The 13,288-nt window shown below is 32.8% G+C and overlaps 1 protein-coding gene across 12 annotated transcripts in view; it reads left to right on the top strand.

Moving 5' to 3' along the window:
* The window catches only part of PKP4 (plakophilin 4), a 247,843-nt gene that overhangs the window by 204,202 nt on the left and 30,353 nt on the right, over nucleotides 1–13,288 (top strand). For all 12 annotated transcript variants that reach the window (XR_006355508.1, XM_043991466.1, XM_043991465.1 and 9 more), the window contains 3 exons: nucleotides 466–682; nucleotides 5,440–5,572; nucleotides 8,877–9,090. Coding sequence is in view for 11 of the 12 variants with exons in the window: in XM_043991466.1 (XP_043847401.1) it covers nucleotides 466–682; nucleotides 5,440–5,572; nucleotides 8,877–9,090 (564 nt within the window). In the remaining variant the exon portion in view is untranslated. The remainder of the gene's footprint in view (nucleotides 1–465; nucleotides 683–5,439; nucleotides 5,573–8,876; nucleotides 9,091–13,288) is intronic.

The raw sequence follows: 13,288 nt of genomic DNA, 5'->3' as shown, positions 1-13,288 counted from the left end.
ATTTTTATTCTCGTGTGAGGGCCAAAATTTGATATACAGAGCTTTATTTGGGTGACTCGCCTTGATATTGGGGTCCCGGAAATAATGAGGGACCTTTTAGATTCACCCTCCCCTCTGAACTGCCCTTTTTTAGATATTTCTCCCAGGCCAATAAGAAAGGAGCCTTATAACTTTAATTCACAGAAGGATCAGATTTTATTACTTGGGAATTAATTAAACAATAAAGGTGAAACTAATAAAAATCAAAACCAAGAAAATAGGAAAAAAGAAATACAGATAAATACTCTTAACTTTAAACTTAACCTATGCAATCCCCAGACTATTTCCAATTAAGCTAGTACAAATAATTTTGACTATTATACTACTTGAAACATAAAAGTTGCTTTCAGATTTTCACAAAACTGTATAACCTCATTTAAATATAGTATTTATATGTAGATTTTTAAAATCTTGACTTTATACTAGGTGTTGGAAATCTGCAAAGATCATCCAGCCAGCGAAGCACTCTTACATACCAAAGAAACAATTATGCTCTCAACACAACAGCTACCTATGCGGAACCCTACAGGCCAATGCAGTATCGAATGCAAGAGTGCAATTATAATAGACTTCAGCATGGAGCACCAGCTGATGATGGAACAACCAGATCACCATCCATAGATAGCATTCAAAAAGACCCTAGGCAAGTACCAATGACAATTTTTTTTTTACTTTTGGGGGGGGGGGGGCAGTAAGGGTTAAGTGACTTGCCCAGGGTCACACAGCTAGTAAGTGTCAAGTGTCTGAGACCAAATTTGAACTCAGGTCCTCCTGAATCCAGGGCTGGTGCCACATAGCTGTCCCCTCCTTACCAATGACAATTATTAGTAACCATACAATTTTATAAAAACCAGTGTTAAAATAACTTTGTTATTAAATACTAAGCCTGCAGTATCAACAATGCCCAATACATACTAGTCTGGGTTGTACTCCAGCTATGATAATCAGTGAAATAAATTCTAAATATGAGTTCCATTTTCATCTCTTTAATCAAAGTGTAATAAATGCATACTGGTGCTTGGCATAGTTAGGACATTGGTCATTGAAGTACTTAGGTGGTAGCATTGCTAGGAAGGTATTGCCCAACCTAATGTATAGGCTGCCTTTAGACTTGGCCTGTTACGTGATGATTTGTTAGTATTTTAGAAGCAAATTCTGAGTTTTATCATAATGATGGACATACAAATATTAATCAATTTCCTTTAGAACTTCTATTAGCTAAATTATGGAAAATATGATTTAATATGAATTCCTATAATAAAATTACTTAAAACGAAAACAGAAAAGATTTTCCTTTTGATTTTGTAGCAAGATTTTCCCCCATGGTTGCATTTAATGTATCGACCATTCAGAATAGTACATAATATACATTACTTAACTAATTTAAAGAAGTCCATTTCTTTTAAGTAATGGGCATTTAAAATTCAGGAGTAATTAGAAATATTTAAAACTGATTTTTTTTTATTTCTTAAAAACAGAAAATGTCTAACAAATTTTACTTGTCTCAATAATCTCTGATATTCATTCCTTGTACCTTTTTCCTCCCTACCATAAAGTTGTTTTTAACAAATATCATCAATTCTCATAGATATTGCAGCAACTTGTTCTTTCAGATAATATTACAAAGTATCAATTAAATGCCTGGGTTTTATTGTTGTTGCTGTTGTTGAAGCAGAATGACTGAAAACTATTTGAAATCAGATGTATTGATCCTAGAACCATCAACACTTCCAGTTTTTAAAGGAAACTCATTTGTTTTCCTTTTTTTCACCTGTGTCCATTTAGCAAAAACTGCTTATTCTTAGTCACAGTGGAGGTACTCAAATACTCTTATTTTCTGATGTTTTACCAAGTGATGACAGTGATTAATTTATTAAAACCTATGATTGCTAGTTAATATTTTTTTTAATACAGTTCAGTTATTCTTGGACCACTCACTACTCAGTTCACCCTCCTCCCCACCCATGCTGAGTTAGATTCCATCTTTGCCATTCCAAATGTTGCTTAGCAGAATATAAGTAAATATAAGTTTTGGAGACATTCATTGCTTGCTATTTTGTCTTGACTGATCCTACAAAAATAAATAAGATGACAGTAATTATTTTAATTGAGAAAAGCAATAAAATGACATGAGATTTTCTGTTTTACATGTGTCCCCAAAGTCTCCATTTTTGACCTCTGAATATATTCACTATAAACAAGGATTTCATGTATGGTAATGTAGTTCAGTTATTCATATTATGATAATTTCATAGTCTAATGCTTTAAACTATTATGGCTTGCTTTGATGATGTGAAACTTTTCCTTATAATGAACTTCATTATATGAATACATTATTATCTTATGATAATAATAGTAGCAACTATACTCATAGAAATTGAAGTCAAGGTGAAATTAAAGTTCAGAATTTGAATTTCAAAAAAGCATAAAAGAAATGTAAAATTTTTAAAGATTCATCCAAGTCTTAGTATCATTATTGAAAATTCACAGTATGCCCAAAGTCCTAATAAAGTTTTAAGCTTTTAATGCTTAAAACTGCACTAAGACTTTAGAGACATTCTGTATTTTAAATTGTATTTTCACTCACTTATGATCTCTACATGTGGAGAAGGTAAATTTTATGATACTAGTTTATGTCGAGGCAAAGTACTATCTTCATTGTAGTGTGGGATATTAATTATTTTAGTATTATATACCAATATGCAAACTTAGCCTTTGTTGGATTGACATCATAGCCCACTCATCACCTCATCCTTTGTGATTCTTATTCGTGTATTTCATTAATCCACTACAGGCCACTCAAAGTTCTAAATGACAGTTGTGGGTTCTTTTCATATTTCATAAATATAAGCATAATTGCATATTAACCTAAATTGAGATATAAAACCACTTAAGGAAACTTAAATGTGACTTACTTGTCCACGGCCTCCTTAATTTCCTTGCTACCCTCTTTCTCCAACCCATCCCTCTCCAGTTCTGGAACTTTCATCGAATTATCTGTCATTTTTCCTGGATGGTGGATATCAGCATATTCTCCCTATGACTATCTCTGTAACTTTGTGCACTAAAGTTCCCCTTCCTAATCTTTACTCTCCCATGTGTATTGCTTCCCTTATTCCTGTGTAAACCTCTTGAGAGCACAGAATGTCTTTTCTATTTTTTAAAATTAATTATTAATGTGCTTAGTAAGTGCTTAATAAATGCTGCTTCATTCATTCATAAATACAAATATATGGAAACATTTCTTTAAGTTCTCATTTTAGCATTAGAATTCTAGCCTTGGCTAAACATACACCATTGAGAAAGGTGTTCACTGTTCACACTATAGGAACAAGGCTTAAAGGTTCATGAGGGCTTAATAAAAGGAGGATGCAATGAAGCAGCTGCCACCAAAAATGATATTTAAGGTAATGATTTTCTATGGTTGGTGGATAAGTTGACCGCAATTTTTAATAAGATCTTTTAAAACTTAAAAGGAGGGGCAGCTAGGTGGCATAGTGGATAGAGCACCAGCCTTGGATTCAGGAGGACCTGAGTTCAAATTTGGCCTCAGACACTTAACACTTACTAGCTGTGTGACCCTGGGCAAGTCACTTAACCCCAATTGCCAAAAAAAAAAAACCAAAAACCAACTTAAAAGGGTAACTAATAAACCACAGTATAGGTATCAGTTTGTGTATCAACGGCATATAAGTAGTAGACTTATTTGATTTATATAGTAGTATTTTAGTCACAAAATTAGTAGTATTTCAATCACAGAATTTGTGTGACTAAATCTATCAAAATTTTTAGATATGATTTTTCTATTTTATTCTTTGATTTTTAATTCTTCCATGATGTTACCAACACAAGTACTCTCTTTCTCTCCACTTCTGTCCATCATTACTCTTCCATAGTACCATAGCTTTATATAATTTCTCCTAAGATTCACATACTATACCAGAAGCTTTCCTAAGTTCTGTAAATGTTTCATAAATACCATATAATGATTGGGTGTGGTTTTAAATAACTTCTTCATACTCCAAAAGGTCTTTTTTAAAAAATCCATTTAGTTAAACATCAGTTCTTGTTCTTGTTTTTAATAGATAATATACCACACAAACTTGCAGTCTATAAGCATTTATTAAATGCCCACTCTGCAGGCACTATCACCTTTAGTGCCAAGAAAGACATTTCTGCTCAACAGGGATGTTTTCATTTACATTCATATGTAAGAATACATTATGTCAACAAACAATACTTCTGAAATAAATGATGGTGCTGGATCATTAAAATAGATTTCTAGCTAGATTTTCTTTGCCTCTGAGACAGTGGCCCTCTTATCATGGAGACAACAAGAACTCTTCATTGTCCCTCCAAACTGTAAGTTTCCAAGAAGAAAATAATTGCTGTTTCATGAAACTGATCAATTAATTATTTTTTTTTCCACAAAAGTAGGAAAAGTCCCCATTCAGACAATGAGAAAGACCATGAAGTAAATCCAGGGTGGCATCCTCTCTATAGTGATTCAGTCACATCTTTTGAGGGTACCCAGAAAAAATAAGAGTTAAGTAATTATTGAATATCTCTTTAATGAGCACCACTAAGTTCAAGATATTGTGCAAGTCTAAAGTACCTGATTAATAGAAAAAGCTCTTCTTTCTTTTAAACTTAATTTGATTACTACTCTCTCTATATTTCTTTTCTCTCACTATTAATGCTTAGATTTTTGGCAAGTTTGTTTTCGAAGGTTTTACTATTTGTTTAAACAAGTAACCTTTTTCTTATCCCTGAATCAAGGTCAGCCAACTTACTGATTGTTAGAACCATTTTCAAATGAGCCAATTTTCTCCTAATGTAACAAATTTACATTTAACAAGTCCTCACCTACTTTTCCAAAATTAGTCCCATAAGATTAGCATGATCCTCATGATATCACCCTGCTGTCCTTTCATTTCTCTATCAGTTCCCTCAATTCACTAAGCTAAAAAACCCACACTTGTCCTATATTAACCACAGCCAACAGTTGTTACATAGATATAAATTCATTAAAATTAAGTCTAGTCTTCCAAAAGAATTCTACTATTTTTGTTCCATTAAAATATTTTAGTTCTATGGGGGAAGAAAATGAAAGCTATCAATAAAAATAAGATTTTCTTTTAAATGAAACCAATGGGATCAAGTTTTATATAATAAGTTTTTCTTTTGTCCTCCCATGTCTCATTAGTTATACCCTGATATCTATTTGTCTGAGCCTTTGCATATTTTCTTCACTGGTTTAAACTGTACAAAGATGTTTGGTATCTTAATAATTTTTTGTTTCTTTAACAAAGTATCTCTTACGTCGCAATAGTAATAATAGTTTCATTATGACCAAAGTACAAATTTGAAAAATTCTTGGAATCATTTTTTCTTAAACAGAGAATTTGCTTGGCGTGATCCTGAACTACCTGAAGTCATTCACATGCTACAACATCAGTTTCCATCAGTTCAAGCAAATGCAGCGGCCTACTTACAGCATCTTTGCTTTGGAGATAACAAAGTGAAAACTGAGGTATAAGATCTCTGAATGAAATCAAAAAGATCACTCTTTAATTTACAAGGAATTACTTTATTCAACTGAATAGTCTTTAAAATATTTTACTACAATTTTTATTATTTTGGAATCCTATACATTTAAGTACTTCTCACAAAAACTAGAATAATAATCTTGGAATGACTTTTATTTTTTGTAATTTTCAAATTATTTTTCTTTATAATTAGCTTGTTTTAAATTACAGGAACTCTAGTCAATTTAACCTCATTTTTAAAAAGTATTTTCTGGTGCAGAGCTTTGGGAAAAAAATGTTGGTATTCCTTAAACTAATTAAAGGAAATGCATATATGTATTTGTTATATCAGGATATAGTAGAGTGAAGTGATAGGAAGTTATAAACATGAATTTCTATAAATTTTAAGTTTTATCAGCATTTTTGTCTTTGCAGAGCAACACTAAACTATAGGTTATTGAGAACCTCATATGTATTCATCACAGATATGCCTTATTCTTTTATTTGACTAATAAAATTATCGTTTTCAACATTTTATTGAGCTACAATTTTATTCATCAGTTTTGTCTATAAAACCAGTTACCAGGTACCAGTTACCAACCTGTGAATGAGTATCTTTTAAAAAGAACACAGAAATTTTTATATGTGAATGAACCAAGATCAACTAAGACTTTCTAATATCTGGGACTATCTGAAAATTTAAACATTAACAAGCTTTTTATAACAATGTGAACCCCTTTCATTCCATATATAAAGTTTTAGATATTGAATTCTTTTTGTTGTTGTTCTTAAGTATAGGTATTTATTTGGTTTTCACACAGGAATATCATTAGCCCCAGTTCTGTGACTAAATTCGAAAACTACTTAGTGATTTACTAACCATAACTGGAATTGGCAAACCTAAAAGAAATAATTTTAAGTATTACATACGTGCTTCAAAATTAGGATTTATTAAATTCTTAATTTTACTACCTACATTCCTAATATGATCAGTATAGCTACTTGGATTCAGGTTTTATTTTGATTCATTATCTTCTGACTACAGTTTGATTGTCTTATGGGAATCTCAAAGCTATTGAGGTTATTTTTTTTTTAACTAAGACTGTTCTATATTAGTTGGCATGCAGTTAGCTGCTCCAAAATATATATTTGTATGAAAGACATATTAGTTTAAATTACCTACATAATTAAAACAAGCTTGACACTTTTCATATAGGAATAAAAGAATTGATATTCATTCAACAAGATACCTAATAAACCTATGCTATGTGCTAGGCACTGTGAGGAATTAAAAATAAAAATCAAATTTCCATAAAAAGAAAATTAATAAAGTCCTTTCACAACAGAAGAAATTTTTGAAAATCAGAAAACAACTATGACATTTATGTCAAAAAAACAGAGTTCAAATGCAATTGATTATATACTTCATAAATATACAACTAACAAAATAAGAAATTAAAATCTTAAACAGCCCAGTCTAAGAAAAAGAAATCAAGGAAGCCATAAATGAAATATCAAAAAAGAAAAAAAAAAACTTAAGTTACTTAGATTTGTAAACCCTTCTCTAATATAATCAAAGGTATATGTTTGCAATGGAGACATACTAGAAACTTTATCAGTGCGTTGACGTAGTTGTGTTTGGCTTTTTTTTTTTTAAATGCTAACCATAACAGTAAGAGAAGGGAACACATTAAAAGTATCAATATTGCCAAAGAAGATACAAAAATCATCTCCATTGGCAGATGACATGACATTTTGTACTTAGTTAAGCCCAGAAAAATCAGTGACAAAACTGACAATGAATAGCTTCAATAAGAGCGGGATACAAAATACAGTTAATCCACGGAAATGCTCAGCATTTCTATATAGTGTAAAGAAAAACCAGGAAGAAATTGTAAGAGGAATTTCATGTCAAATAAATACTAAATACATATAAATCTTTGAGTTAGGCTTCACACACACGAGTGTAGAATATAGAAATAATTCACATAATGTCAGATTTTTTTCAATGTTTGTGCTAATTTTTTAATTTTAGCTCTTGTTTACTTTTTGTTATAAGGGATGACTAGGAGAAAGGGAAAGCTACATTAAGAAATATGGGTAATAATGTAAAAATAAAATTTTGTTTAAAAAATGGTTTTGTCGTGAAAATTGTCTAATCTTATGATCTTCATAGTTTGTTTACTTAAGAATTCTTCCCCCTAGGCATAGTTGGCACATGGTATGTGCTTAGTAAATGTTTGTCTTATCAAACCCCTCCCTATCACCATCCTAGTGTAGGGCCTTATTATCCCCAAACTGAAGTATTGAAACAATCTGCTGGCCAGGCTTCTTGCCTCTACTACCTCGTTTTTCCAATAAGGTCACTGTGTCTGAGGTCGAAAGACCAAGGCTTACCACCTGTGTAACACTGAGCCAGTTGCTTCCCCTCTGGTGGCCTGTCCATCATACTGCTGTCACATCTCTTTTATGAATAGACTTAGCCTGACTCTTATATTTATCTTATCTACCAGATAAATCCTGTAGTTTAAGATCTTCCACACTCTTCCATTGCCCTCCTTTCCAGCCTTACTTCATATAGCTCTCATCAGGGTACGTTCCATGGAGGCCAAACTGGAATGCTCACCAGCCCCTGATGCCTCATATTTTCCATTCCCAAGCATTCCCTGTGCCTAACTGACTTCTACTCCCATATCTACCTATTAAAATCATACACAAATCTATAAGACCCAACTCAAATATTACATACTCCATGAAATCTTCCCTGATTTAAAAATTATGTTTTCTTCTTCGCTGCACAGTAAGAACTTTCTATATTATATAATTATGTTCCATTCTTTTTTTCAATTACATGTATATATGTTGCATTGGGCTGCCAGGTGACACAGTGGATAGAGTACTAGACCTGAGGTCAGGAAGAGTCATCTTCCTCAATTCAAATCCAGCCTCAGACACTAGCTGTATGACCCTGGGCAAGTCATTTAACCATGTTTGCCTTAGTTTCCTCATTTGTAAAAATGAGCTGGAAAAGGAAATGGTAGTATCTTTGCCAAGAAAACCCCAAATGGAGTCACAAAGAGTCAGACATGACTGAAAAACGACAATAACAACAAATGTTGCATTCTTCTATTAAATTGTAAGCTTCATGAGAGTAAAGATTATACGTTTATCTTCCCCTGGAATGTGGTATCATTCTGCACGTAGTAGTGATAATAATAAATGAAATTGTACAGTATTAATGATTTAATTTAATAGTATTTACATTCATGCATTAGCAGTAATATTGAACTGTTTACATTATCTTTCTAGGTTTGTAGATTAGGAGGAATCAAATATCTGGTTGACCTTTTGGACCACAGAGTTTTGGAAGTTCAGAAGAATGCTTGTGGTGCACTACGCAACCTTGTTTATGGAAAATCTACAGATGAAAATAAAATAGCCATGAAAAATGTTGGTGGGATACCTGCCTTGTTGCGATTATTAAGAAAATCTATTGATGCAGAAATAAGGGAGCTGGTAACTGGTAGGTACACAATACGTAGGTAGCCCTTTTTTCTTTACCCAAAGACCCTGTTTCCCAGTAGATGAAATTTGAAAACTTTATATCCATTAACCCAGTTTTTGGACACTGTCAGAGAATCTGATAGCTAAGCAAATAATCAGGCCTTGGAAATAAAATGCACTGAGCACTGTAATTACACATAATATGATACAATCTCTCTTTGATGGTAGAGATATTTATGTGGATAAAATGCTGGAAGCCAAAAGGAGGAAGAGCTGAGTTCAAACGTGGCCTAACATACTTATTAACTGAATGACTCTGGGATTTATTCATCTGTAAAGTTGGGGATAGCACTTAGCACTCAGGGTTGTTGTGAGGATAAAATGGGATGATATTTGTCAAGTACTTTGAAAACCTTTAAGCCACATTGTCTCTGAATATTAACTCATGTCAATAAACATGGAAGTATTGGTTAATAGTAGTTTATAAAATACCAGTTAAACCATAATTTATCATATTTGTACCATACAAAAGAAACACAACAGTAGATAAATAATATTTTGATTCTTTGGGTAGTTTCAATCAGTAATCTTATTAAGCAAGCAGAGGCAAGGGACAGTCCCTGCCCTTGAGGAACTCACAATCTAATTTGATCAAGATAGTTACAGAATATTTTTTTAGAGGGGTAAGAGAATAAAATTATCCTTTACCTGTTAATGAAAAGGGATAGAAAGTAGACCTGTGATTTCATTGACAATAACTCACAGATGAGGGAAACTCCTACCAATGTTGATCAGCACTTTCTCTGCACAGTAATAATCTTCACAAGTTAGTTGGAACACTGAGAGGGTAAGTGACTTGCCCTGGGTCTCTCAGCTAGGATGTGTCAGCGGCAGAAATTGAACCCTGGGCTTTCTGGCACCAAGGCCCCAGTTAGTTATCTGTCCATTAAGCCACAATTCTTCTTAGGCCAAACATTAATCTTCAGCATCCCCTAAAGCAACCCATATTCTCCAATCTCCTGGCCTTTGCTTTTGCCATCCCACTGCCTAATTGCTTCCTTCTCCCATCTCTGTCTATTGAAAATATGCCCATTTTGTAAGACTTAGTTCAGATACCTCCTTCTCCATAAAACTTTCCCTGATCTTCCCTCAGCTAATGACCATAAGAGAATCTTATGACCAAATTAATATGATTTGAAGGACTTTTTGGAAGGCAAGAGCATGATGGATGTTTTTCATGTTCTTTCCTAATTAAATTTTTAAAAAAAAAGATGAATTATGTGTTTCTACTTTGCTTTGCCCTGTATAGGGAGGTAGAAATAAATGCTCTGACTGAGCATTTTTTCCTAAATTATTTCAGAGACAGATATATTGTACCTTATTGTCCATTGACTTGAAAGGGACCCTAATTTTGAATGGGATTTTGAATACCTAAAACCTGTACCTGTTTTATTTATGGATATAGTTAAAATCACTATAGGTATCTAACAGGTGAGTCAGTCATAGTTGAATGGATATTTGTTTAGGTCTGTGAGCATTTACTACCATTAGACCTGAACTATAGTTTTATTTTACAGTTTTTTAAATTCAGTATTTAACATTCAATGGCTTTGTTTAAAAAAAGGAATACGTGGCTCTATACCAAGATCTGGTATTTCTATACCAATATAAAGTGCCCTTTCAAGTTGGTATTGGGTTTTTTACAAGGTTTGTGTGGAACACTTTGGGAACCACAAGGGATAACCCATTTATTGAATTTCCATTGTAATCATTGCTAATAATAAAAAATAGCATCTAAATGGATATCAGTTTTATGAAAATTATTTTCATAAGAAATTTAGCTTCGATTTTGAGTTAATATTTACTTTTGTCCAAAGATAATTTAATTTTACTTTTTATGTCTATGAAGTGTAATGGATCATTGGAGAATACAATTACAATCTTACCTTCTTAAAAAAGACTGGAGTCTATGATTTGTGGTTTTGTTTTGGTTGTTTGTTTTGAAACATTCTAATGCCATTGTAATGCGTTATTTGGATCCCCAGATTTTGTGTGGGGTTTTCAAATTGCTGTTTTATTTTTTTGTTTTGTTACAATCAATAAGATTACTAGAAATCACCCTTTCTCTCCTCAGGACCTAGTGATTAAATAGACCTGATTCCCAATTTCTCTTGTAGTGAATTATTCAATGAAAAGAAGTACTTGGGTTTGTTTGTTTGAATTGTTTGGGAGTTAAGTAAGTTTTGTAACAGGGTTAATTGGGATTTATAAAAGAAGGAAGGAAAAGATAATTGCTTTAGTAACATGTCATCAGGTACATTCTTTTGTTACTAAGGATTATTTATTATGCTAAATTTGGGTCATTGAGATTAGCAGAACACTTAGTATGTGACTTTGTAATATGAGACTCTTCTTCATAATGGTATTTTTTGCCATGCAATTCTTACCTGTACACACATCTCCTATTATAAAAACAGAATTTTTTTTATAAATCAAAAAACTATTAGTAACCATTCAAATTACTCATTTATTTAACAAAGACATAGAAAAGCAAAATTCTTACTCAACATTAGTGCACTGGAAACAATGACTTAGAAAGATAATTTGGGTTAGGAAGATAATACTATATAGTTACACCTACTTAAGTATTTCAGGACTTTAAATGACTAAACCTGGACTGGCCTTCTGGTGAAAGCTCTCATCCATAAGACTTGTATTCAAAGTCTTCCTGGTAGAAGCTTCCACAAGGGTGCCTTCCACTGGCACAGCTTTCAAAAACTCAAGGTCACCTTTATGGTATAGTGAATCTAGTGAGAACTAATGAAGTCATGGTGAGAACTAGTGAGGAAGTGGGCAGAGGTTGCTAAAAATCTATTAGGATTAGAGATGCTAATAATTTTTTATACTGTCAAATTTTAATTTACCTTTTGATACTCTAAATATGAGATCTTTCCTTTTCCAAATACCAAGAAGGGGACATATTGCTGGAAGAGCTGAATCTTATAAATCCATATGTCCTTGCCATAAGCAAAATGGGAAGAAAGAAGGAAGTTATAGCTAAATGTAAAGGTGATAAAGAAATTGGCTGTTTTTGGTTGTTATTATATTTCCAAAAACTTCAAGAAATTTTTTCATGGGACATTTCTTCATCACCTGTTGCAAATAATGTTTGTGTTTGCAAAAGGACCATTATGAAAATAATTGCAGCTATATACCAACATCAGTTGCATAGGATGACATAGTAGAGAAATGCTATAAGGAACTTAAGACTTTCCAAAGCAATTCAACATATGTGGTGACACTTGGCTACTTAAATGCAAAGGTGTGGGAATAGTTGAGGAAAGGGAGAAACATGGAAAAAGTATAGTTCAAGAAAAAGAAATGTGGGGGCAGCTAGGTGGTGCAGTGGATAAAGCACTGGCCCTTGGATTCAGGAGGACCTGAGTTCAGATCAGACCTCAGACACTTTGACACTTACTGTGTGACCCTAGGTAAGTCACTTAATCTTCATTGCCCTGCAAAAAAAAAGAAAGAAATGAGAGAAACCAAAGACTCATGTCTCTATGTATCATGAATCCTTCTTTTAAAGTGTGCTAATTATGGCAAGCACCAAACAACATCAAAAAAAAAAAAAAAAGAAATGATCTACATTTCAATGGACAAGAATATACTGGCAGATATTCTAATTATCAAGAAGTCAGCAACTTGTGCAAATTCATAGTTAAAATCAGAATTTATAATCAAGAAGGAACAAAAATGAGAAATATATAGCATACAATTAAGTTTTCATTCTGGATTTAAACCAGCTATTAAAAATGAAAAATTAGAAATTTACCACAGAAATGACATTAATATCAAGTAGAGTTGAACTGATTCACCAAGGGGTCAACATTGGGAAGAAAAAAGAGTGTAGCCAGTATAGGGGTGTATGACCTCGGAAAGTAATGGAGGTCATGATAAGGTCAAAGAATAGGGTTGAGTACTTGCAAGGGAGAGGTGGAAAGAACTGACTGTGATCAGATAAAGGAATTTCAGAGTTCACGCACATGGAAGAGTTGTATATTTTCAGTGATTTCAATATAAAGAGTATGAACATCTCTATGTATAGCTGAGGTAGAGAGCAGAATAGGTCATGGGGCTAGATAGATATATAAATACCTGAGTGAAAGGTCATAGAGGAGCTCACTCTTCCCACATATACTCTATCAGTGAACTAA

Source organism: Dromiciops gliroides, chromosome 3, assembly GCF_019393635.1.
Source record: "Dromiciops gliroides isolate mDroGli1 chromosome 3, mDroGli1.pri, whole genome shotgun sequence".
Lineage (NCBI taxonomy): Eukaryota > Metazoa > Chordata > Mammalia > Microbiotheria > Microbiotheriidae > Dromiciops > Dromiciops gliroides.
This window is presented reverse-complemented; position numbering and strand designations above follow the sequence as displayed.